This window comes from Labrus bergylta, chromosome 2 (genome assembly GCF_963930695.1).
Source record: "Labrus bergylta chromosome 2, fLabBer1.1, whole genome shotgun sequence".
NCBI classification, from domain to species: domain Eukaryota; kingdom Metazoa; phylum Chordata; class Actinopteri; order Labriformes; family Labridae; genus Labrus; species Labrus bergylta.
The window spans coordinates 31272473-31299755 of NC_089196.1; the positions used below are offsets into that span (position 1 = coordinate 31272473).

The 27283-nt window shown below is 43.4% G+C and overlaps 1 protein-coding gene across 4 annotated transcripts in view; it reads left to right on the forward strand.

Moving 5' to 3' along the window:
• Positions 1 to 7373: 7373 nt before the first annotated feature.
• ebf2 (EBF transcription factor 2) overlaps positions 7374 to 27283 on the forward strand; it is a 36035-nt gene continuing 16125 nt past the window's right edge. For 2 of the 4 annotated variants that reach the window (XM_065951656.1, XM_065951657.1), the window contains exons 1-6: positions 7374 to 8017; positions 10051 to 10207; positions 11792 to 11855; positions 14885 to 14940; positions 15048 to 15121; positions 16544 to 16612. In XM_065951656.1, the coding sequence (XP_065807728.1) occupies positions 7884 to 8017; positions 10051 to 10207; positions 11792 to 11855; positions 14885 to 14940; positions 15048 to 15121; positions 16544 to 16612 (554 nt within the window). In that variant the 5' untranslated portion in view covers positions 7374 to 7883. The remainder of the gene's footprint in view (positions 8018 to 10050; positions 10208 to 11791; positions 11856 to 14884; positions 14941 to 15047; positions 15122 to 16543; positions 16613 to 27283) is intronic. The other 2 variants (XM_020650713.2, XM_065951658.1) reach the window with 1 other exon arrangement.

The window sequence follows — 27283 nt, forward strand, 5'->3', positions numbered from 1 at the left end:
AAGTTTGCAGCCAGGTAAAAATAAGATCAAAAACATTTAGAAATCCACACAGGCACATCGACTCAAACAATAGAAACAACACAGTGAACAACATTAAATACTTAAGAGTTCATGTATAAAATGTATAAAAAGGTCTTCAAACCAGAATGAAACCATCATCAGGGTCATCATTAGAGTTCAGAAGCTTGATGGCCTCAGTCATAAAATAGTCTCAGAAAATACCTCGTAGAGTCAACTTTATAAAACATGAAGTCTAAAGAAAGAAGAGCAAAATAAATACAATCGTTATGACTATAAAAGCACACACTGTCTAAAAAATACACACTTTGTAAAATATGAAACAATAAAAGAAGTGTTCTCGTCTTTAGACTAAAAGATCTGCACGGCATGTGGGACCTGCTGCAGGTTCTTAAACTGAAGATTTAACTTTTACTGACGACAAATGTTTAACCTCTTTAATCTTAATGCAATCTAAAACTGTGGAACATGTTCAGTTAAAACAAAAATGAATTTATGTTGTTTGCTTGAAGCCCTGATAACAAGGCCCACTGACGGACACCGGTACGCTGAAGCTCCAACATCATGACCACCTTTGCAATCCAATCATGTTTAACCGTTCAACCATGAATTCAACTTTTTGTTTCTAGTTTTTGTTGACATGGTCATGACGGTAATGATCCTGCTTTATATTTGTTATCGACGTGGTAGTAAGAGGTGTTCAGGTCCTGATTCACACATGTCACCCGCCCACCATGAGGCTTTCACTGTCGGTCTGGAAATGAGCGATCTCAGGAGGTAAGACACGACACACACAAAAATAAGACAGAATCAAAGATGGCAGACAAAGCGAGAGAGTCCGACACTACAATAATAATAACAGTCTGTGCCTTCATATCAAAACTACAAGAATACATCACAGGAGAAGAGTTGTAAGTTGGTTGCTGGATGTTTGTGTTACAGATAGAATCCCAAAGGAACTAGGTCACAGGTTTCCTCACTCATCAGGAGGTATCGACTACACCTGAAGTTCTCCCTGACGGGCTGCGAGGCGACATAGGGAGGTGGAAGTTCCTCTGCTTGGAGAGTTTTGTGTCTCCAGAGAGTCAACACCATCAGTTAACTTTCTGTGTTCATGAATTCAAATATCAGTTTTTTGTGTGTTTTCTTTCGGCCGTTTTGTGACTCCTTCCATACCCCCCCTCGTTCTTTGACTCCCGCTTGTCTTTTGTTTTGGCCTCCAACTTTATGTTTGTCTATCAGTTTGATAGAATCAGTGGAGGGTTTTTGGAGGGCTTTGGGCACACTGGCCCAAAGCCCTCCAAAGGCACACTGGCCATCCGTACCGTACTCAAGCACGATTGCCCCCCCCTCTCGCTGCTCCGTTCCCACGCTGGCCGGCACGGCCTGCGGTCACACTGGCCAGGACTAACTGTGCCTAAAAGCACGATTACCTCTTGTACATAATGTCATCTACAACGCATGCATGCTTAATGTTATTATGAAGCGTGCTCAGTTGACAAACAGGCGGAAACTGTGGCTGGATGGCCAGTGTGACCGCGCCCTTAAAGAATCCCAAGGCCAACTTATGTGGAATCTTTATGTAAAAAGTTCAGCGACCTCTGTCACTCAGATTTTGTTTCCTGTGGGGAACGTAACATAATGTTTATGTTTACTGCTGACTGCAAAACAAAATGCCCTCTCACAGAGGAAATAAAGACAATCATGAACCCTCAGTTAGAAGAAAAGAGTATGCTCACTTGCAATAAACTTTCCTGATTTACAGATCGGCTCAACTTGACTTTTTTTTCCAAAATGTACCAACATTTTACTTTGAGGCTGACCAGAAAAAGTCTAGGTGAAAAACTTGTCTGGTTAGCGTTCACACATGCAGCGAAACCCGAACATATTTCAGGAGTTTTGTGCATGTGGGAAACCCCTGCCATGTGATGTCATTACATGCCCAGCGCTCTTCATTTAGATGTTTTCTGGAATTAAATGAATGGAAACTTTCAAAGCACTGATGACACTTTAGATACCAGAGGATCAATAACATTCATCAACCGTGGCTGTGTTTTATTTACACACGTTTCTTGTGCACGCTCGCTCAGTAACTTGGCTCATGAGACAAAAGCTTTTTGTTTGTTACGTAACATGTATTTGACAAGCTCTAATCTTTCCTGACATTTGCTCTCAGACTTGTTATAGTTCCATTGGGGCAGGGCGCATGATAGATCCATTACACAAGTGACTAACTGGGTGACTTGTTGTGAAAAGGAAAGCACCATAGATCACACACACCCACGCTGCTTCTTCTGCTGCTGCTGCAGTGACATAATGAGCTGAGCAGATGTGAGAGGTCAACTTTATTGATATTGTAGAACCAAATCTCATGAGAAATAAAGCTCATTTGAAGAACAGTCAGCAGCAGAGTGTTGTTCAGGACACTTTAAGTTTTAATTCAACAGGTTTTCTATTATTTTATCAACACTAGCACTTACCTTGTATTTTTTCCTAACACAGATTACACTTTTAAGGAAGTCTTTAGATCCAAGCAGGCCTGCATAAACTTTTTTGCTTCAAGTGAGGATGCCAACACTCCCCAGAGAAATCTGCGTCTTCTCCTAAAGAAGAAGCGTGCGCAATATAAAGCGATCGATGGGAGACGATGCGGGTGTTGTTTTCTTACAGAGGAGAGGAGGGACGGGAACCAGCTGCTACACACACACACACACACACACACACACACACACACACACACACATAAAACGCACATACACACGCACGCCACGCCACGCCCCTCTGACCTCGCGGACACGGTGCCATCCACGCAGAGTGGCTCTGGGTGTCCCATGGGAGCAAGGGAATGCTGGCGAGGACGAGCGGCACACGATACCCCATTGTTCGGCTAAGCAGTCACTGATTCCTCCCCACACACCACACACACACACACACACACACACACACACACACACACGGGCTGACCGTCTCAGCGGGTTTAATTGATTAGAAAGACGTTTGTGGTCGGACTAATCCCCCCGTTTGCGGCTCTGACTCTCCGCTCCACCGAGTCAGAAAAGCCACATTAAGTCAGAAAGTCTCGCGGGTTGTGATAACCTCTCGCGCACCTGTGGGGCTCGTGACATAAAGCCAACTGAAGAACACACAGGATTTTGAAGAAATATATATTTTTTATCAATCTCAGGAAGCTTCAGTTTTCACAACAGGCCATGACAAACCTAAACAGCATCACTAAGTTTGTCATAATGGAAGTGAAAGCTAACATAAAAAATAGTTACTAATGAAAATTGAGGTGTAACCTGTGGAAGAGACATCCTGCCTTCTCTTTGTCTGCCTGCATAGGTTAAGGTTGGTTTAACATATTGGCTCCGGAGCCAATAGGACATCAGGCCTCGTCTTATTTAAAGCTTCTGTGAGGAGTTTTCAGCTGGTCATGAAACAGACTAAAATGAAAACTGAAGCCTCTTTATGACCTTTAAAAACAAACTAGATCGATTATTTTAAAGCAGTAATTTTAATATCTCGCTCGCCCTCTCGCTGCGATGATTTACAGCACGCTGCAGAAAAAGACTTTGTTTACGTTTTCCACAGCAAACATCATCGTCAGTTATCTAATTTCACTGATCAAATACAGCAGGATGAGATTTAAACAGCATGTACCGGACAAAATCTGCAAAGACTGCTTTGTCCACAGGGGGCGCCAAAATCAACACAAACGGAAAAGTTAGTCTGCAGGAGCTTTAAGCGGCTCCCTCCCTCCCTCCGTGGCCTCCAGCTGGTTTGGCTTTGCTTTTGTTTTGTTTGCACCTATTACTCCGTACACTGTACACATTATTAATCCATCTAATGTATGTTTTATTTTACCTTTAATTCACAATAAAATTATTCCTTTACATTTTATTTTATGCATGATTCCCTTCCCAAAACTTTAAGACAAACCAAAAGAAGGAATTAATACCAAAACAATGGACATAAGCTACTTTTCTTTCCCAACCCCCACCAAAAAAAAAAGCTCATTTTCTAAACTCAAATGTTCTCCTCCGTGTTACAGCCACATAAAAAAGCAAAAAAAGAACCAACAAACACACGATGCTTTCTGAGAGCAACAAGCTGCAGTGTCAATATGTGTCACTATGTGTCATCGGATTCATTCTCTTATTCTTAATTTTGTGTTTGAGACTGCCTTCGACATTCACACAAACAAAAAACGGATTTGGTGACGTCCATGTGAACGCCAAACTAAATCACAAAACATGTTTAACTTTTTACAAAGAGTGAAGCCAACAGTTCCACAGTGAGCCAACAGTTTTTTTTGCTGTTGTTGTTTTTTGGCAAAAGAGATTAAATCCCTCTTCTGAAATAAATAGCTTGAATGGACAAACGGGAAAGTGAATGAAGGAAAACCAGATGATTTGTTTTACTTTTCTTGTTCAGACTTTGGAAATCTTATAAGTGACGACCAAAGAATTTACCGCCTTGCCAAACCCTTTGGAAGATTCAGAAACTCTTGATTTCACTCATTCTCGCTCCTTTAACCGAGTTTATGTAACTAAGCCTGTGTCTCTACTCGCGTCATATTCCTGAAAATAATTTGACAAGTCCAGATTTTGTCAAGACAACAAACACACACCAAAAAACATTGAGGAACAAAACCTGTACGAGGCTTCATTCACTGACTTTGAGACAATCCTTCAAAGTGTTTTGCTGTTGTTTCTTGGGAAACACTTTTAAATCTTCTATTAAAATAAACAATCTAATGTGAGATCTGTGTAAAAAAGGAGCACAGATGATGTGAGGTGCTTGGGGGCCCCAGGCCAGTGTGGGGGGCCCCCAATGGCTGACTAACTTTAAACTACAGCAATCTTCAAAGCTTCAAAATGTGCAAAAATGGCATCACACTCGCTCTCATTGCCCTGTGGAGCGTTGCATGCATTATTGCTGTGAAAAAACAAAATTTGTCAATGAAAGAAAATGAAGAGGAACTATCTGAAGGAGGAAAATAGTAATTAACGCTGGTTGGAGGGGCCCCCAATGAATTTTTTTTGCCTTGGGCCCAAACAGACCCTAGAATCACAGCTGGAGGTGTTTGACTTTCTGTGTTCAGGTTTTAGAAACCTGTTTGATCAGTGATGACTCATGTCCACTAAAATGTGTCTGAATACTAAAAAACTCTTCTGCCTCATTGGTTGTGTACCAAGAGTTTTTTGTTTTGAATCATAAACTTTGATTTCAATCACTTTCATTAAACGGATGGTCAAAAAAACGATCAATCCACATTTTAAAAAGTGCATCTCTCTACATTTCAGCCTCCACCTGGACGCTTTCCACCAACTGGAGGAATTTTATTCAAGTGTGTCATCAAATATAGATTTTTTTTTTTCACGCTTAAGTGGAGCTGTCAATCAAGCCAGGGGGACGTGTGCGTGTATGTGTGTTTGTGTGTGTGTGTGTGTGTGTGTGTGTGTGTGTGTGTGAGGGTCCTGGCGACAGGGGCGTGGACTCGGTAGCAGGATTCCCCAGGACTGCGCTCATAATTGGGGGAACATCTGACTTTGTCCCGCGCTGGCAGATGGTGGGCTGAGGCGGCATCCAAGGGGGGGGGGGGGGGGGGGGGGGGGGGAGATTTACACCCATTGTCCGCGCCGCACAAACTCCACACAGAGACAATAGTATCGGTGAGGGGCAAAAAAAAAAAAAAAAAGGAGCCAGGAGCTGCAGAAAAAAAATAACAACTTTCCCTTTTTTCGGAGCCAGACGGACAGGAGTGGAAACTAATATTATGGCTGTAAGAAAAGGCTCCAATATCCTCCATGATGGTTTCGTTTTTAGAGCCTTAAAAAAGAAAATCACACCAATTTAGACTCTGGACATTTAAAACTAAAATAAATATGATTTATATTGTTGCAGAAATTGTCTTTATTAGCTTCACTTTTTTATAGTGAGGTTATTTCAACACTTTGGCTTCACTGGAGGTTGCATTGTGAACCAAAATAATTTATGATAGACCTACATAAAGTTAATAAGACAAATCATTTGGAAAGAAATACATTATAAATTTATTTCTGAAGGTCTTGTTCAAAGTTGTAGACACGAAAAAAAAAACAAGCCATAAAACAATCATTTTAACTTAACTGAATCATGATAAGTGAATTTCCAGTTAAATGTGCCTTAATAAAAACATGAGCTGCATGTGCATTCTGACATATTCATGTAAGTCTATGACTAAATGTATAAATGGAGAGTCTGCAGGTTTTTCCACAGTACATTTCTCATAATTTTTCATTCTCCCATGTTAGCTTTCCTCTCAGTGCATGTGTTAAAAAGAAGTTTGCATTGTTTCTGCTTTCCTAAACACTCAGATGTTGGTTAAAAAAAGAGGATACTTCAATGTGCATTTCTGCTGTGTCACAAAACACCGAACACACAGGCTGGTAAAGACAAAGTAAAACCGTTTGAATCATTAATATTTCACAAACCTGGAGTTAAAGAAACTTCGACAGGCTCTAAAAAAAATGAAACACTTTATTTTGAAGCATTTTCCTGCGCAGTAAAACTTGCCAAAAAAGCTTACCATTTTTTATTTTTATTTTTTTTTGTAACTGAGTATTTGATCGGACGGTCTGTGGTATTGATTAAGAACTCATTTGGAGCTCTGTCAGGCTGCGCTCCAAACGCCAATCAGAGCGCAGCCTCGTCCCTCCTCGTGGAGGAGATTGATGGACCAACCAGACGGCCATTGTTCCGGCTGACAGTGATGCGATGCCTCCTCAGCGCGTTCAAAGCAGCAGACGGTCGAGCTGCTGAATGCGCGCCTGTCGAGAGCGCACTTGTGTGAGGGTTTTGACTCGAATGAATAGACTAAACAGGATTTGCTGTTACAGACCCATTCATGGTGGAATTAGACCAGTTAGTACAGGACAATTTACACCCGCAAGTGGCTTCTGCGAAACCGTCAGAAACGAACAAATGCAAATCATGATGCTGATATAATGTTTGTTTACACATCTGCACAATTTTTTAAAATGAACTTTTAAATTAAATAATTGTCAAACGCCCCCGTCTCCTCCTCCCTCACCATAAAGCAAACACACACACACAAAGAGGACCCTTCAAGTCGGTTGCATTTCATATTTCCTGCATTAAGATTTCACAGATTTAGTTTGTGGTCTGATTGTTGTGTTTTGCTTTCATTAGCACCCTGCTCGGACTTAATGTGTAAAGTTTTGCAGCCAGAGTCACTGGTTGGATGCTGAATCTGGCAGAAGTCCAAACAACGGGGATGCACTTTACACCAATGAGAGCATCCATTTCAACAATCGGTCCCCCATATGGCACCGAGGCCCCTCCTCCACGCGCTATCCCGGCAGAGGGTCTCATTCATGCTCTAACACAGCGGCACACTGCGAGCTCACCGGCCCCTCGGATCAACTGTTTTGGATCCGACCCGGCCTCCTGAGAAAGGAACACTTCCCCTCACACATTCAGATACTTAAGATTTGATTCTGAGGCGGATTCTCGCTGAACTGTATGCAGAGTTGAGCCCCCGCATCCAGCAGGTGAACCTTTACGCTCGAGCTGACGCTGGAGATCTGCGCTTGGACAATGCTTGCAATTAGTTCTTGGAGTACATCTGTCATCACCGTTTCAGCTTTGAAAGAAAGTACGAGTGGATTTTAACGGAGAAGTCCTCGGAAGCATCACACAGCGTCGGGTTTTCTTTCTTTCTTTCAGTCTGTGAAAGCTGCGGAGGAGAGCAGCGCTCCGGGGTGGACCTTCTGTTGTTTTGCAAACTCAGTACTCAGTTTCTTTTTTTGATCTCCAAAGTTCAGAAAAGTGCACCGACACGAGCAAGGACGGGGGCTTAAATGTTCGGGATCCAGGAGCATCTGATACGAGAAGTGAGCGGATTAAAGGAGAGGAGTCTTGGAGAGGAGATGGATCCAGTCCGGTCCTGGGTGCGTAATGTCGGCGTCGTGGATGCGAACGTAGCGGCGCAAAGGTACAGTCCAAAACCATCTGATCTACTGTCATTACCTCCTCACCTGTTTGATAAATCTGTCAGGCCTGTTAGCGAGGACACTTTATCATCACACTCTCCATCATGAGCACAGAGCAGATTAGTAACTCTGAATATTAATATGAGAGCAGACGATGTGACAGAAAGCAGGCACTAACTACTTGTTGCAAAATGTCTACTTTAAAGAATTGCCATAAAAATCACCATCATCTTTAGATTTCATGCAGGAACAACTCGTGTCTTTTAAAACTATTTCTCAAAGTGGTAAAATAAAAGTTTTTTGTCAAATGCAGGAGAAAGGAAAGTGGGCCTTTATTGGAGAACCTTAAACACCTTAAACAAAAATCATCCACGTGCAGAATCTGATCCGATAAATCTTTAATTTATCTAAAAACATTAGATAAATGTCAAGTTAGATATTCAATTAACAGAAAATTAAACAGTTATATGTTTTTCTGGGACTAAACATAACCAAATCTCCAGAGCATACATGATGTATCTTTTTTTTTAACATGGTTATTATAAAAAACGTTTATCTTCACCAACAAAACATTTATGCTTCTTTATTAACAGAATCTTTAGATAGTATATTCTTAATTATATAATTTTTTTTAAAATTTGCGTTTCTCTCTAATTTCCGTAAATGTCCAGATGTTTGATTATTCTCTTCACATTTGTTTCACATCTTCGTCTCTTCTAAAGTCAAGAAAAAAGTCACAAAAGAGCGAAAAGAGAGCATCGTGTTCATTAGTGTGATATCAAACATTTATTAATAAACAATTTTGAATAATTAGAACAACAGTGATGCTGCGTATTGTATTTAAATCAGGTTTTTTTTTCTGTATATACAACTGAACTTTATTTATAATATCTCGATTTTTCTGTTCTGTAAATCGAGGGGAAACTTTCCCTTCAGAAAAAGATTACTGACTGACTGACTGACTGACTGTCATAAAAAAAAAATTCCATATTTCTCTCCGTGTATGACTTGTATGAAAAAGTGTAAAATCAGTTTAGACCAAAATTCACAAGAATAAAAAATCTAATCTTTTTTATTGCGAGTTTAAAATCCATCTCTTGGAGTCTCTTGTGAGAGACATCAAATCATTCCCTCATTTAGAATAAGTGACGTGATTTATTAACCAATATGCAACCAGACGTCCTGATACTTTTCTCCACTTTTTAAGTTTAAACACTAAAGTTTTCTTTTCTCTGTTATTTTTTCCTGATTGCAAATGTATGAGTAATTTGAAAGGAAATGTACTTCTATTTTCTGGAAAGGTAAAATGGCCTTTAAGTTTTGGGAAGAAAAATCCTTCCTGTTTGCACTGAACTCTGTGTATGGTTTTATTTATTTTTTTAACCTTAATTAAGTGTGCAGATCCTCCAATGCATCTTTTGTGCATTTCTTTCTCTTATTTCACATTGCTTCTATCTGTCAATACATCTGCAATCATTGCTTCTATTACTTTTTTATTTAATGTTTTAGTTCCCTGATTAAAGGACTTCTTCTGTTTTAGAGTCTTTCGCGTCTTTATTCTACTTCAATGTTTATTGTTTTAGCATCAAAACTCAAAGTCAGACTCTTAATTAACATGATCGTACAAAAAGATAAAACTTGTTCCTGATTCTTTAATAATCTGAACATCTCCTGGCCAGTCATTGATTACTTTAGTTTGGATAACTGAAGGTCTGATTTATAGAATTAGAAAAAACTGTTGTAATCACTTGGAAATTAAATGACTTTTAAATGATTGAATAATGTGTAAAATAATTTCAACAACCAAACAATCAAAGAATTTTAAGATACATATTAATTTAGTTTTCATGATAAACTGCGAGCTGACAAAGTTTCTACTTTTCAGTTTTGCTTTGATTCATTTGTTGACCACCGATCACAATTTATAGAAAATATTCCAATAATAAAATATCAAGCTGCATGAAATCAGTATGTGGTGTATTTAATAACCTGATGTGAAACATGGTGTGATTGTGTTTTCCTGTTCTGTCCTCAGTGGAGTCGCTCTGTCCAGAGCTCACTTTGAGAAGCAGCCGCCTTCAAACCTCCGCAAGTCCAACTTCTTCCACTTTGTGCTGGCTCTTTACGACCGCCACGGGCAGCCTGTGGAGGTGGAGAGGACGTCGTTTGTGGACTTTGTGGAGCATGACAAGGTGTGTGACTGTTACTCAACCACTCCCTGCATCCATCATTATATTTAAGGACATCAAAGAGTGATCATCTTTGACCATTAAAAGTAAAACAAAGAGCAGATAAAAAACCAAGCAGGATGCATTAGGGATGTTTGTATCCAGGTGCTCGGCTTGATTTTCTCTCAGTAAAGCTGAGCATATCGAACAGCTGACGGCTCCGTGTTTACACAGCTCTCCCTCCACGAGCTGAAGACGATGCAGGATTGAAAAAGAATATCTAATGACTAATTAGCAGCTTGCCTCATTAGGAGGACATCACTACTTTTTTGAAAAATGCAAATGATGCCTGATCCTGTTAAGTTATACAGTGAACTAATCATCAAAGTCTCTTTTCCTTCATGCATCCCCCTCTCCCATGTACATACTTTAAAAAACTGCTGTCAAGGAGGGGTGGGGAGGGTTGGATTCCTCAGGTTGAACAAGACCAAAATAAGGAAGGCAGACTGGAGAGGGGCGACTGGAGGCCCGCTGGTGTTGATGGATGTTTTTGCCATGTGGTGAGGGGAGCTAGGATCTCCTAAACTGGCAGCAGAGGACAGCGTCCTGTCAACAGTTCAAACATAGTTAAACTTCGGGTTTCATGGACAGGGAGTGGGGAGGGGGGAGGCGGAGAGGGTGGTGCTAATGCCAGGGCTGAGAGTTGTCAGAAAGCTGCCACACAGGCCGGCGTGGAGCAACACGGCGGCGGTGGAGGAGTTCATTTTCTGCATGGTTACCCTGGCATCTGTTTCTGCTCTGTAATTAAGCAGAGGTAGAGCGACGGCACGGAGGATAAATGTTCCTCTGTGTATATTTACTAAACTTATGAAGCCAGGCAAGCCATCAATCTCCACTCTCAATCTCACTTTTGATATTAACTTCCCAACTCATCTCCCTGCATCTTAATTCCCCCCTATTTCTTCTTCTTCTTCTTCTTCTTCTTCTTCTTCAACTGTCTCCTCTTCCCCGACCTCCTCGCTCTCTCCTCCTCCTCCTCCTCTCTTGCTCTCGTCTCGGCGATGCCAGCCTCCTGGGTTATTGGACCAGAGAGCATTCCTTTGAGACCACTTAGAAAGACCAGTGGAGGTAAAGAAAGAGAAGGAACAAGAGAAGAGAAGAAGTGAGGGGCTAGTGGAGAGCCTAGGGGGGAGGAGGAGGGAGAGCGGAAAGGAAGTTTTTCTGTCAAGGTCGAGTGCGGCTCAGTCTCCTATACACTACTTTCCACTTTGCACACACACACACACACACACACATGCACATTTATGCCTTTACTACCTCTTTGCAGGGAGCATTTGATCTTACGGTTTTAGGAGTTTGTATCAGACATGATAGGTCAAACTCGACAAAGAAGATCCCACTCAAGGTTAAGCGCTCGGCTCAAAGGTCCCACATGAGCTTTTTTTTTGAGCCTACACAACCCTCTGATCTGCATGCCGCTGCATGCTCCCAGAGACGAGCGAGCTGCAGGATTATAGGATGGAACTCAGCTGATGCTCTGCTGTATCTTATCTGTGCTCCAAATGTACTTAACTGCATGTCCCTGTGTGTCCGTCCTCTCTTTCCAAGGAGCAGACGGGAGAAAAGACGAACAACGGCACGCACTACAAGCTGCAGCTCCTCTACAGCAACGGTGAGTGGAGTCAGCAGCCTCTCAGATTGTAGCTCCAGTCTTTTGCCCTCTGCGGTGTCTCACTTGCTCATTTAGAGAGTGTTACAGGAGTTGAGAAAGGTCACCTGTGACATGACACACAGCTTTTTTTTTTCGCTTAAGTGATCTTCCCCTCTACATCCTCTCCTGCCTCACCTCTGAGCTCATCATTTTCCTCCTGCTCGTCGTCTAATCACTGGAGTTGCACTGAGGTTGCACAAGTAATTGCAATTACCCTGATTCACAATAAACACATCACAACAGACTGAATTTATCCCAATGAATCAGAACATTTAGCGAAACAAGTCAAGACTTTTTTTTTCACTCAGCATGTGCACATTTGACCTGTTGGGATGGAGTCCTGAATGTAATGGTCTGACTCCATTAGTGTGCAGCAAGACGAAGCTGAAGATACCATCAGATTAATAGGCACCTGTTTAGTGGTATAACAAAAGGAGTTTTGGATTTCTTTGGATTCAGGAGAAACACTTTGCAAACACAGGTATCGTGTAAAACATGAAGAACAGCAGATGGAAATAAAAAATGTATTTAAAGCTAATTTAGAGGCTTTAATGTTTTTTTGACCTGGTATCGTTATCACAGTATGGAACAATATTATCAAATATCGTGCAGACCTGGTTTTCTCAATTCATATTCTGCACACATGTATGAGGAAATGTGGTACACACTGCCACCCCAACCCCCCCCCCCCCAACTCCTCCAACCCCCCACGGTGCTCCCGCATCAGATCAGGGGATACACAGAGAAATTCGGTTCCCATGAGCCACTGCTGCCCCTACTCTGCCATCGCAGTGGCACCCATGGGAAAGAAGATAAAAGACATGTTCCAGAGCATCCCCCTAATACAGCCTCCACACACACACACACACACACACACACACACACACACACACACACACACACACACACACACACACACACGTACATACAAGCGCACCACAAGCACTTCCTCTACATCCCCTCCTCTCACCCCCTTCCCCCCCAAGCGATATCAAAGGCATCTCAATGGAGACTTTGATGAGAGGAACATGCTTTAAAAGCAATACTCTCTAAAGTCCCTATAAAAGAAATCCTCCGGTGATACACTCCTCGCTGAAGAAGCGGTTCATTACATGTCGTTTTCCTTCCAGCGTGTGATTCAAAGGCGACGTTTTGAAGCATTATGAGGCTCAGGTGTTGTAAAAAAAAAATCTCCCTCAGAGACGCGCCTGATTACAAAAAAATCGAGAAACTGTATTTAAGACGCATTTGTTCCTTGATAAAAACCCAAACTGGGGTTATACCTGTTGGTGTATCTTCCCAGTCGGTCGTTTAAATTCAGGAAGAAATCAAAAGTAAACAGACAAATAAAGAACCTCTCTACAAATCGTGAGAATGCAGCTGTAAATTCTGGCCTCCAAGCAGAACATGACTAATAATCATCAAACATCAAATCGCTCCCAATCCCCTCAGAAAGCATCAGACAGAACTATGAGCCAGTGTTCAGTCCTCCATGTTTGGCTGGACGGAGTTCAGTGATCTCTTCTGAGAGCTTCTGAGAGAGTTTGAGAAAAACAACGTGCATCAACGTCGTAAATCTTTCTGTTTTATTTTGAATATCTCTCCAGAACTGAGCTCTTTTTATCGACTGGGTCGAGTATATTAAGGGGTTTAAATGCAGCTCTAATCGCGTCTTTTATGGCGATGTGGTATTTTTGGCATTAGACAGGACAGAATCTGCATAAATCTCTGCAGAATTTTATGTGATGCGAACTTAGTTTATCCCAAACGGGGACATTTTGAGTGTTGACCAGCAGCGAAGACGAAGAAAACAACAAAAGAGGAAGTACATCATAGCTCACAGTGCTAACAGCTAACAGCTAACACATTGTTAAACAGTTAAAGAGCAGGGACAGATATGCAGTTATTGCACATGTTTAATTGAAAACATAAAAACACCGTGCTGGAAAGTTGAACATGTAATTGCACATTATGAGTTCGGGGGAAACTTTCTGGGGCCGAGCCTCATGGGGCCCCCCATGAAGCTCATCAAAATCAACTTCCATCCTAATTTGAAGTCGATTTTTTTTAACCAAATATTTAATTAATTTCATATTTAGTGTTTTCTTATGTCCTGTGTGCAGAAACTCAGTCAGTAGGGACTTGGTTGGGAACAGGAGGGTCGCCGGTTCAAGTCCCGGTGTGGGCCAAACTTGGAAACTGGTCTGGTAGCTGGAGAGGTGCCAGTTCACTTCCTGTGCACAGCGAGCGCTCCTGAGCAAGGCAACCAACCCCCCAGCTCAGGAGCGCTCGCACTCGAGTGACCCGTCAGTCTGAGTTTGTTTACCTGAAGTCGCTGAAGAAGGGCCTTGCCTGAAATGTCTGTGGCGATAAATATGTGGAAATATAAGAATTTGATGTGCTGTCTTGAAATACATTTTTTGGGGGGGTTTAATATTCCATCCTAAATTGAAACAATTATTGCCAAATTTAATCTCAACTCAACACAACTTATTAACGCAACGGAAATATACGTTTTATGTTTTGTTGCTTGAAGCCGGTCTTAAAGTTTAAAACCCGTCTTTTAAAATTGGTAAAGTTTTTTTTGCTATGTTAACGTAATGGGCATGCAAAGAAAAAGAAAGGAGAATTAAAAGAGGGAGCTGACTGCAGCATTTGAGCAAAACATTTACTTGTTTAACATTTTTCAGTGACCTCCAACAGCTGATTGCAGCCAGGATGAGGAGGCGAGTGTTATCAGGATGCTATTGCTAATGCTAATGATGCACCATGCATGTGTTGATATTGTAAAAGTAAATCTGACGAGGGGCCCTTTCACTGGGCCTTTTAGGGGCCCGGCCATTTCTGTGGTTGTGCCTGATTATTACACATCAGTATCTTTAATATGGTTACACATGAGTGATCGGAGTGACTATCCTCTCCTGCTTCACATGGATTGTAAAATGGATTGAAAACAACCAATCGTTTTCTTTTTTTTTTTTTTTTTGCAGGGGTTCGCACAGAGCAGGATCTTTATGCACGACTTATCGACTCCGTCACCAAACAGGTCGGTAAACTTTTCTCTCTCTCTCCCTCAGCTATGAAAGTGAGACTTCAACTGATTGAATATGAAAATGAATCTGATCCATTGTTCTTCGTTTCCCCCCCTCTCAGCCAATAGCGTATGAGGGACAAAACAAGAATCCAGAAATGTGCAGAGTCCTGCTCACACACGAGGTTATGTGCAGGTGAGTCTTAAACACACACATACACACACACACACACACACACACACACACACACACACACACGCGCGCTCATTCAAACCTTCATTCACCCTGAGGGACGAAATCCAAACATCTGTCACTTCTCCCTCACTCGGCTTTGTCTCAGTCAGCCAGAAATGTGGTTAAAGCACGACGCTCGGGGCTCTACTTTAAAAAAAAAAAAAATTAAAAAAAAGTAGACTGTGGTTACAGAGTAAGTCGAGCCTGTCTGTCATCATCCTTGTAACCGTGGTAACCCCTGCTGCTCTTTCTGCTGTAACGCAGCATGTCTTCGGCCGGCTCCTGTTTCCTCCTGGAGCGTCTCTGCAGTCACGATCCACTTTTTATTCCCCCTCGTGAAAATGTAACTCTTGTGTTTGAAATGTAACTCTTGTGTTTGAAATGTAACTCTTCAGTTTGAAATGTAACTCTTCAGTTTGAAATGTAACTCTTGTGTTTGAAATGTAACTCTTGTGTTTGAAATGTAACTCTTGTGTTTGAAATGTAACTCTTCAGTTTTCTGATTCATCAAGTTTGAAGCTCGTCAGCATGTGATGACAAGCGTGTGGTTTATATCGTGTCGTAGTCATAACGGAGTGAGTTTAAAGAGTCTTTGCTGGATGAAGAAGAGAGTTCTGGATGGAGAAACCCGGCTTGGAAGTGGGGCAGTGACCCAGGTTTTTGGAGGGGCAGGGGGGGTGAGAGGGGGCCCAAACAGAGTCAGAGGTTTGCCATTGTGTAGCCAGCAGATGCCCGAATGTGACTCACAGCTGGCTAATAACAGAGCCGAGGAGGCAGAGGGCAAGCGTCACAGCTGGGGAGTGAGGCCGTCTGACAGGGGGGCGGAGGGGGGTGGGGGGGCAGGGCAGGGCCAAGCTGGGACACGAGAGGGGTGAGGCGAGGTGTAGGGGTGGCAGATGGCTAGGGGTGGGGGCACTTTTGTTATGCAGTGAAGGGGACTTTGGGAGGGTGGTGGGGGGGGGGGGGGGGGTAGGCCAGCAGGCTCCTCGGACAGGACTGCTGACGAATGGTAGGATGTTGTGGGACGGTGTGTGTGTGTGTGTGTGTGTGTGTGGGGGTTGAGTTTGATTTCAGAATCAATGTGACAGATTGCCTGGCTGGCTTTTCACTTGTGAATGGTCTCTCACTGTTTGTAGGGTGTGTTGTTGTACCTTTTCTTCCTCTTTTATTCTTTTGTGTCTTGCCCCCCCCCCCGCCCGCCCCTCTCATGCCTCCTTTGTGTGCTGCTGGATCTCCGCCGACCGTGGAGCAGAGCAGTCTGTAGACCGGCCAGACGAGGGAGATGGCTCCTCCTGTTTGATTAGTTTTTCTTTTAAATTATTATTCCTTCACTGACTTTTTTTTTTTCCTCTTTTCTGTCTCTTTTTTTTTCCTCCCACCCAGCCGCTGTTGTGAGAAGAAAAGTTGCGGCAACCGAAACGAGACGCCGTCTGACCCCGTCATCATCGACAGGTAATGACGTCAAAACACCGTGTCACACAGTGTCCACCACTTCAAACAAGCACAACTCCTTTCCTTTTTATTTTCATATGTGCACCTACACACTAACAAAGAGAGAGCACGGCTTCATGTGAAACTTCTTCTATGATCTCATCAATCAGCAGAAAAGTAGCTGCATACGAGACATGAGACATAAGACATACTCACTGTTGTACTCAAGTTTGAGGGATAAGGCCCAGCCACAAAAGAGGAAACTGTAAAACATGGATGTATATCAGTGATGTCACCCACTGGTTTCTGAAGAGATGTTTTGAAGCCTAAAGGACGATGGTCGCCATATTGGAAAAGCTGACTCCGACTAACTTTGAGAAGAAAGAAACGAGGTGGAGTTGAGTCAGGATGAATAAAGATGTTGGTTTCTGACACACACTCATCCAGCTCGTCATCACACTATCATACTCTAAGAGATCCAACCAACACAACCAAAGCTAAAAGTAAAGAATCAACAGGTTATTGCTAAAATACAGCCCATCAGTCAACTCAGCCACGCCCCTTGTCATGCCTAATGATGTGCAACTCTTTGTGTCAAAATAATCAAAACAGATGAGTAATAAAAGAAGATTCACTCCTGTTTATTTTTACAGAAGAAGAATCGAGCGTTAGTGACCAGAACTGTTTTGGTACCTCGCTTTAAACATGTTTATTTCTGCTGTAAAAAAACAGCCACTTGAGGAACTGCAGTTTTTTTGCACTCCAGCATTTGCTCCATTTGTTGGGAGATTTTTGCTTGCATTAGACAGGACAGCTGAAGACAGACAGGAAATAATGGGAGGCGAGAGGAAGGTTTCAAACCCGCTGCGACAAGGAATTAACCCTTTACATGAGGTACGCAACAAAACCGCCAGGCTATACGATGCCCCTGCACTGGCTTCAACTTTTTAACACACAGGCTCTTCTCCAAACCAGCTATTATTCAAACACCTGTAACCTGCTGCTTTAAACCTATCAGAGTAATTAATTGGGAATTTGCATTAATCTCCGGTGATGAAAAATGAAGCCAATGCAGAAGTTCAACAGACTGCAGTTCCTCAAGTGTCCACTTGAAATTGACTGCAAAAGCTGTTAAATGACCCGGAATACATGTTTAGTGCCTGGTTGAAAGAAAACATGTTGGTCTCTGCAGCTCATTTCTTTATGAGAGATTTGCATAATTGGATATTATAAGGGGTGTCACTGAGTTGATTGACAGGTGGACGTGTTGTAGCTGTTTGTCGATAGGCTCAGCTCCTTCTCATTTCCTGTTTCGAGATCGATTGAGTTGGGTTGAGATAACATTTCCAATATGGCGCCCACCATCACTGGGCTTCAGATCCTAATGGATGACATCTCTGAGATCCATGTTTATACACCCTATAAAGTGTGGAGTATGTGTGTACGTGTCGACCCTCCATGTGTTTCTTCTTCTTCTTCTTCTTCTCTGTTAATCTGTTGATCTTTTTCTTCCCCCTGCTGGGATCTGTTTCACTTTGGTCACTCATTACGTCGCACCTGAAGCCTTCCCCAGAGCGTAGATTTTCTTTTATCAGAAGCATGTGGATCTTTTATCCCAGCAGACTGGCCCACATATGTAGTAAATGTTCATCCTGACAGCCAGTTATCATCGGGCTTGAAGGGCGGATGACCACCGCCATAATCGGCGTGTGTGAGGTGCCTTCACGTACGAGGGGATTTGGGAGGTCTTGAGCTGTCGGCCTGGCATTAACACAGTGTGATGAATGCTCATAAGCACACCGCATGTGAAATATTTTCTCTCTGATGTCATGGATGCAACCTTCCTCTCCTCTTCTCCTCCTCTCCTCCTCTCCTCCTTCCTTCCCTCAGATAGTCTGTCTAGAAAACACTTCATATACGTCAAGGACCCTTTTCTCTCCCCTCCTCAGTTCAAGCTGGCTGGCTGTTGACAGTGTGTCTCTGAGGATCTCTGCTGAAGATAGTTTTCATAGAACGGAAAAATCAGGCTGTTGTCTTTTGAAAAATTTTCCCAGAATACCTTGGAGCAGCTGCTTTTCTCATTTACTGTAGCACATTACTTTCCCAATAAACCCCCTCGGCGCTGCTTTCATACTTCCTCCAAACATGGCCAAACCTTCCTCCGATTTTTGTTTGTGAGTCGCTCAGAGTGTGTGTGTGTGTGTGTATGTGTGTGTGTGTGTGTGCAGGCCTGTGTGCTGCTCTGAGGATTGCTTAAATGGAATCATTGACCTACAGTACTTCCTAATCACAGCGGGCAGATCCCGTCCTGATGGGGGGCTTCTCCCTCTTGACTGGCCTGCGAAATCCTCTCCTCGGGGAGCAGCCTATTAGCAGACAGTTAATTTCTGATAAGCCAATGAAATTTTGCATTTGGCCTGTTGCCCTTCCATCCCACTTTCTGCACACACATTTATGCACTCTGAAAAAGTAAAAAGATTGGCCTCATAAAGCAGCATGTGTTTAGACCAAACAGACGTATAGTTTAATGTGTGTGTGCATGTTTATTTATGTCTGTGTATGAACGTATGTGCGTTTTCTATGCGTCTCTGTGACCCCTTGCTTTGACCTTTTTCCCCTAGTCACTGCATGGGTCTTCAATTATTCATGTGTGTGTGTGTGTGTGTGCAGCCTGTGTTCATGTGTATGTGGCTCCAGTAATCAGCCTCCTGCTCCCAGCCCCAACACCTGTTCTCCAATTAACATGCAGGGTGCTGTGGGGCCCACTCGCTCCTCTTGCTTTCGATTCTTCCTCCTTTTCTCCTTATGCTCCCTTCCTCCCTTCGCTCGTTTCCTCGCCTCCTATCTGTGCTTCTACTTCTACTTCCTCTCTCTTTTCCCACTCGTTCTTACTGACTTCTTCTTTCCCTAACTCCTAATTCCCCTTCTTCTTTTTTTCCTTCAATCTCCTCCACCACCACCACCAGCAGCTCCCGCCCCCTCCCTCCCTTTAGCCTGTCTAATTTTGCCATAATTAGGCGGTGTCATTAGGACACCTACCCAAGCACAAGGGAGTTTGCAATTCCCCAAACGTCCCAAACCCCCACTTTTCTAATCTCCTTTCCATATTGTTTCAGTTTTCTCTCCCCCCCCTCCCTTCTCCTTCTGCTGCTGCTGCACCCCCCTCCTCCTCCTCCTCCTCCTCTTCTTTTCCTCCCTAATCCTGATTTGAGTGAAAGGGGAGAGAGGAGATCACAGCTGATCCACAGGGAGGGGTTGAGGGGATGGAGGGTGGAGGGGGGTCGAGGGATGAAGAGGGCAAGGAGTCGTTGACAAAAGAGATGACTCTTATGGGGGGGAGACTTCTCTAACGCCCGCCGCCTGCTGTGTCTAATAGTTTTACAATTATCTCGTCTTAACTTTGGTGAACTGATGTGACTCTTCGGTTTGAGAGTCTCATCTTTGAATGATGGAGAGGCTCGTTCACTGATTGGTTAGATGATCGATCAATAGATGGATACATTGATTCCTGAGGGCTCATCACCATAAATCTTCAAAGTCAGGCACTCGCTGCTTTTACTACTTTTCAATTTGGTTTTTAATATATGAGACTTTGACATTTACAGTTGATTATTTGGCATCCTGACATCTGTAGAAAACACTGACCTGCATCCTGATCTGCCCACAATAAAGGAGTTGGTGGATTTAGTTAATTACGGAAAAAAATAGATCGACTCAGTTATGTTTAAGGCAACAGATGTTTGTTTTGAGAGGATTTATATATGTAGTAATTGAGCATTTTAGATGATGCATATGACAAAAATAATAATAAAGGAAAACAGAGATATTGAGAAATGCAACAACTGCTGCAAACATTACTCACTAAGTTGCCAACATTTTCAATACTATTTTAAAGTGTTTGATTCTAAGAGGATACAATCATTTTTCATGATCGATAGCAACGCAAAATATGGAAGATTTTAAAAACAACAGACCTTCAGTCATATTTTACGCCAAAGAGAAAAAGCCTACTCTGTCTTAACTGCACAAATACATCGGCAACCTTTCACTACTGAAAGGTTGCCGATGTATTTGTGCAATTAAGACAGTGTGCCTGCAATTTTTGGAATTGAAAAGCAAGAAACGACTCACTATTGGATGCCTTGCTCTTATAGTTCGGTTACCGTGGTATTGAAACAGTCATCAATATCGTTTGATTTTTTACTGGTATGATATGGACGTTTAAAATCTGATATCATGACGACACCGCTCTTCACTGCAGACTCTTTGTGCTCGCTGTAACTGCCCCACCGATTCAATGCAAAGTGTACTCGACCCGTCCTTTAATGAAAGAACAAGAGCTGAAAACGTAGTGGATCTGTTCGTTAGTCAATTATCTGAAAACTAATGGACAAAAATCTGATAATGGATTGATTGTGGAGGTCATTTATGAAGCAAAAACAGAATCTTTCTTTCTGCTTCAAAGTGTTTTGCTCTGCTGTGTGTCTGAGTTTTAATGCATTGCGGTTCTGGAAAGTAGAAAATACAAACAGCTTGATGTCTAATTCGGGTATTTTTCGCCAGTCTTGTTTGCTTTCTCTCCTTAAAGCTCGTTGTCTCTCAGTATTAACCCAAGCAGATCTGTTAATGGCTGGATTATTGCCACTCTGACCTCTGGCCTCTGGAAAAACTATATTGGTTCTGGGCCAAAGCTGGCCCCTGTATTTATGAGTGAACCATGGCTTTACAATGGAGACAAGCAGATGTCAGTATTAGTATTAGACTGTGTGGTTTAAGACAGGAGGGGGGGGGGGGGGGGGGCGGTCCTCCTCTGTGAGTGTGTGCTTTTATATTTGGCTAAGAAAGAGGGATCAATAGTTGGTCATAAGGAGTGTGTGTGTGTGTGTGTGTGTGTGTGTGTGTGTGTGTGTGTGTGTGTGTGGAGGGATCCATCGTATGGCCTGTGAGGAGGGGTCGTGATCAATGGCAAGCACTATCTCACTAATTGATCGTGTTTCCAAGAGGGGTCTTTTTTAACAAGCGGTCGCTCAGAGAAAAGAAGAATAATCAATAGGAATTTTCCAATCTTGTCAATATGGCTCCTCCCCCCCCCCAGGCTCAAAATGAGCTCACAAACACTCAAACATTCTCCTGCATACGATGATTTGATCTTAAATACTGATCAGAACATCACACCCTCCATCAAAGGGGAGAAATAAATGTGAAGTTTTAGTGTTCACTCTGCCTCCTGAGTTGATCTTTCTTTACTATTTGAACTGTGATGAGTTGTAGTGGGCGGCGGCTTCAAGAGGAATCCATTACTCTTAATCTCAGGTTGTGGGTTGTATTGATCTGTTTGTAGTCCTGGTTCTAGTTATGTGCATGTAGCACAGCTTTGTTGCCATTGAGTCCGAGCAGGGATTTCTTTTGTTTTTTTTCTCAGTCCTAATTGATGTGCAGATGGAAGCTTTTGTTTCACACTCAGTAAATGTTTATTTTTTGAGTCATTATTTATAAATTACTCATGCTGATTTTAATCCTTAAAGTAAAGCCTGCAAACTACGGAAGCCTTTAGCGGACATGCATCCATACATTTTGTTTACTCCGTTTCCCCCTGATAAAGACTTACAGTATGTCCTCCTTCTAACTTTAGATTCTAGTCCTCAATGGTCTGGATTTGTTTGGACCAGAGAAGGTAGGTGGTTTTAAGGCGACCCTGATTCTACCCGATCTGAAAAAAAAAGCCTCTGCATGTTTCTAAAAAGCTCCACGAGCAGAAACGTGCTCAAACTAGGATCAATATTGGAGATGCTTTTTGAAAAATGGAGAGAGGTTAGAACACAGAAAGGTTTACAGACCCATGCAGAGCTGGATAAACACTGAAGCTTCAGAGTCCACCACATGGTGACCTGTGTGAGCATCCACTCTAGAGAGGAGGGGGTTTGGAGCGGAGGAATTTGGATTGCAGCACCAATTTTAGTTAAATATTGCTCCTTTATTTTTTAATGACATCTCGAGTTAAAAAAACTTTGATTTTCCGAGTTTAAAAGTCATTTCAGTTTGTTTCCTCGAGATCTTATTTTCTGATTATTTCAAGATTATGTAGTTTGTTTTCTCATGATAAGAGGATGATTTTCTGTCAATCTAAAACAATAAATAGTCAAATGGTTTCTATAATAAGTCACAATAGGCTGTGACATATGCCACGCTAATGAACTATTATTTTGTTTGTTTTGTGCTTTTGCAACTCTGAGGATAAGAGACAGATAAGTCGAGATCTCAAAGAAAACACAAATAATTCATCATCACAGTAAAACTGAGTAACTAAAATGTACTGATGCATGTCCGTCTAGTGCTTCTGTATAGAGCCACACACTCACACAGACTCTCAATCCTGCAGGGCAGTAAAACCATATCCTATTTTATAGTTCTTTACGGATTAACACTGTCTGGACAGTTTGACAATAAACTATTCAGATGTCATTTGTAGCTGTATGTAAATGTCTCAGAGCGGCAGTCCGACCATCTGTTTCCACGTTACTCCATCCACCTGCTTGTGCCTGCCTGTCTTCAACACATTTAAAAAAAAATAACACGCTCTGGGCCACTTCCCTCTGTTGCTCCTGAATGTCTTCATCTACCTGCTCGTACTGCAGCAGGGCCGGATCGTTTCTCCCTGTTCTGTTAATGGTGGGGAACACCCGGCCCTCCTCCTCCCCGCTTCAGCTTCAACAGAAAAGAAAATAGAAAGTCTTTGGGAAAGGAACATTAAACTTTCAGCCAAAAGAATAAATGCAGTAACATTTGTCGGACTGTGTCAGAGGTCACATTCCTCCCCCCTCTCCCTGATGCATACTCGTGCACCGCAGCCAAGTCGCCCTGTAAGGTCGTCATTTATGAGAGTTTTATGTGTAAGACAACAATGAGATTGTTTCTCATACTCCCAGTATTGCTTTCCTTTTTTTGAGTGAACAATATGAAGCTCACACTGAGCTGCCATTTTGCTTCCTGAAAGAAAGATGACTGATAGAAAAGTCTGAAATAGGAGAAAATCTTGAGCGAAAGGTAACGATAAAGCTGAGAAGAGAAGCTTTAAATGATCATATTTATATGATCATATAATTCCCCTGATTCTCAGATATCTTAGATCATGTGAGCAGTGACTGAGAAAAGAAACCCCATCATTGATCGTGGACAATAACTGCTGCGGGTCATTCTCCTCCTCCATCATCGTAACTTACAGAGAGGATGTGTAGGAGGGGCTCATGTATTCTCAATCTGAACCTTTGGCTGCACAAAGAGCTGCAGATGGTGTTGGAGAGTCCCACCTGTAGAGTCTCAGTGGCTTGTTGGAGGAGTATTTCAAAATCCTTGAGCCTGTTTTTTAATATAATTTAATGTTTAAGAAGTTTTGGATAATTTTCCGAAAGATAAATTCTTTCAGGTTTCAGTCTGAGCTGCTGCATTGGATGTTTTTTGTGTGTGACTGAAGCATGAAATGTCTTCTGCAGAACAAAGACGTTCTCTATTCTGTGTTTGCTCTATCCAAACATGTGATTTGAATACATTTTGTTGCAGCCAATCAGAAGCTGTTATCAGTTAGTCCGTACAGTCCAGGTTGCAGTGTTGCACTGATGCACTTCTTAATATGAGCGCACACACAGACAAAGTTAGACACGGTGGTCCCTTCACTGGGCTGTCACAGGTCTCTCTCCCCGGTGGGCGAGTACTGTCCAGTCCCTCCAGACCCCCTGTCAGCGAGCCCCTCAGGCAGGGTGGGGGGGGTGGGAGGTGTGTGGGGGGGCAGGGAGCGTGGCGACAGGGCCCTGAGGCTCCAGTGCACACCACGGCACACAGGCTGGACCACTGAGCAGCTGGCACCGGACCGCGGGGATGGCTCCCCCCCGGGGGGCGAAGGCGAGAGGGAGACTGACACAAAGACAGACAGGGAGAGACCATGTGATGTCGGGAATATCAAATCCACTGACAGGTACTGTGAGAGGAGCCGCACTCAGAGCTGAGCCCCTTTTTAGACATGCACTCGTGAAAATGTCCAGAACGTTTTCAGGACAGTCTTCCCCTGAAATCTTCCTGAGTTACCTTTTCACACGCGTCCTTCACAGCAGGAGATTTTAACTGTCGGGCTTGAGGAGAGGACGGGACGTAGAGAAGAGGTTACAGAAGTCTCAACATACGCATCACTTTGCGTTCACACATTGGCCCCCTGACTTTTTGAAGTCATTTCAGGAACAATTTCGGATAAAGTCAGAGTAAAGAATTGAACTGCTAGCATTCACACATGCAGCTCATTCTGAATATTTCACAACATTTTGAGATGTATCCATGGGCCTTAGATGGAGGAAAATATGATCAGGGGGTTTCTTTGTGGGACTCTGCAATGTGGTCTCATGTGAACATCCGGGACTCCAGCGTGCACAGGAAGTGTATAATGAGTGGTGGGCTCCGAGCCGAGTTTGTGTTTGGTCACCTTTGCTCGGCTTCGGCCGGTGTTAGCTGTTGTGGCTTGAACCCTGACATGAGGAGTGGGCCCACGGTTTGTTTTCTTAGAGGGAACCCTGCAGAGGGGGGGGGGGGCACAGTCGGAAACAGAGAACAGCCCAAAAATGTTTTGACAGGAAATGGGATTGGACTAGAAATGGGCTAATGGGGAGGAACAGCAGGGGGCGGAGGGAGGGAGGGGGGAATTAGAAGTTTTGAGTTGCAGCTCAATGGCGCTCTAAAAAAAGGCCTCACACTCCCGGAGAAGCTGGGGCCAAAGCCTGCCATTTATCTGGCCACTAATAGGGTTCACCTTTAGTTGAGTGGTGTGTGGAGATTAAGTAGGGGCACTCAGAGGATCAGAAGGGGGCAGATTAGAGTGATTTAGAGGGTCTTCACATCCAGAGTGTGTGTGTGTGTGTGTGTGTGGTTACATGTGAGACTTTGGATACGGCGGTCTGCGGGGGTTTATTTTTCATGTGAAATTCCTGCATTTGTCATTTATTTGTGAGGAGATCTCGTATCAGTGTAATCAGGATCTGTGTGTGTGTGTGTGTGTGTGTGTGTGTGTGTGTGTGTGTGTGCGTGCGTGTGTGTGTGTGTGTGTGTGGGTGTGGAGTCAGAGGCCAGTTAACAGTGGTATTTAGGAACAAGGGCTGTTTTCTTTGGCTGGATGTTGCTTTTATGGGTGGAACTGCGGTTGTGTGTGTGTCTGTGTGTGTGTGTGTGTGTGTGTGTGTGTGTGTGTGTGTGTGTGTGTGCGCACGCCTGTGTGTCATCCTCTTCTTAAATTTCACTAATGACTTAACAATGCCCCCTGGTGCTGGGCCGGCCCCGGTGGCCACCTTGTTTTGCTTGTTTGTCTGTTTATCCGGGATCTGGACGGGACTGTATTCCTCACTAGAGTTATCCTCCACCCTTCCACTTTTTTCAAACGTTTCCTTTCACTAATATTTACAACCGTCCCGTATATTTCTTTTAATAATAAAGTTTGATTAGGTCTCGCTTCTGGCTTCAGTCGAGTTTCCTGTGTCCTTTTCAAACTTGAGAAACTTCGACTACAACTCGTGCAGAGTTTGTGTCAGAGGGCAGGACTGCAGGAGCAAACATCGACGGAAACACAACGTCCATATTTTATATATCGTCTGTTTGGTTTGGTTTCATCATCAGTGAAAATCAAAGAAAGACAGGAACGATGATTTAACAATCTTTGCATGCTTGTGCGCATCAGTGTGTGTGTGTGTGTGTGTGTGTGATAGTCCTGATGAATCTGTCAGGGCTGAGGGCACGGGGTGATGTGACTGCTGACAGGCTCCCAGCAGGCCTGCTGAGAGCCCCAACAGTGTGCGTGCCCTCCCTGCAGCCCCCCCCCACCACCACCACCACCCGGCTCCCTTTCTCCTCTCCCTGCAACTCCACACATTTGCTGTGTATTAGCCACGGACAGTAAATTACAGCAGCCTGGACCTCTGAGTGCTTCCATTCCCGTCTCTTCACACGTTCTCCTCCTCTTCTCTCCCTGCAGCACCATTACCCAGCTCACCTTCCTCTCCTCGTCTGTCCGTCTCCCTCATTTTTCTCTCTCGTTCTCCCTCACTCTTGTCTGTCATATCCGTCCTGGCTCTTCGCCTCCCTCAACCCTGTCAGATTTCTCTCCCCCCCCCCCTTTCTGTCTCTTCTCTTCTCACTTCTGTTCGACTTCTCATCCTCCGTTTCTTCCATTGTGTCACGCTACACGGCGCTCTCCCTCCCTCTACACATCCCCTCGGCTCCCCTCCTTTACTTTCTTACAAGCGGGTCCCTGTTGTCTCGGCTTCACAGGTTTCTCTGCTGCTTTTCTCTCTCTCTTTCTCCCCCCTCCCCCCCTCCCCCTGCCTTCTCTCTCTTTCTGGAAACAGATGTTGTTTGTCAGATCTTATCATTACTGGCTAATTAAGAAGACATCTCTTCTCCTTCTGTTGTTGCCTCTCTTCCTCTCCTCTTCCTCTCGGTGGCATCCATCCCACAGTCATTGTTCCTCTCGGGCCGAGCTTTGATACACGCGCGTGTGTGTGTTATCGGTGAATCTGATTAGAGGCTGATTGATTGAAAGGTTGTTGAAAAAGTGAGATACGTTGCTGGTAGTATTGCACATGACCCTGTGGTTTGTTTGAGATCCACTCGGCTGTAGAATGTGCTCGTTTCTCTGTTTGACAGTTGAGAGTATATTTGAAT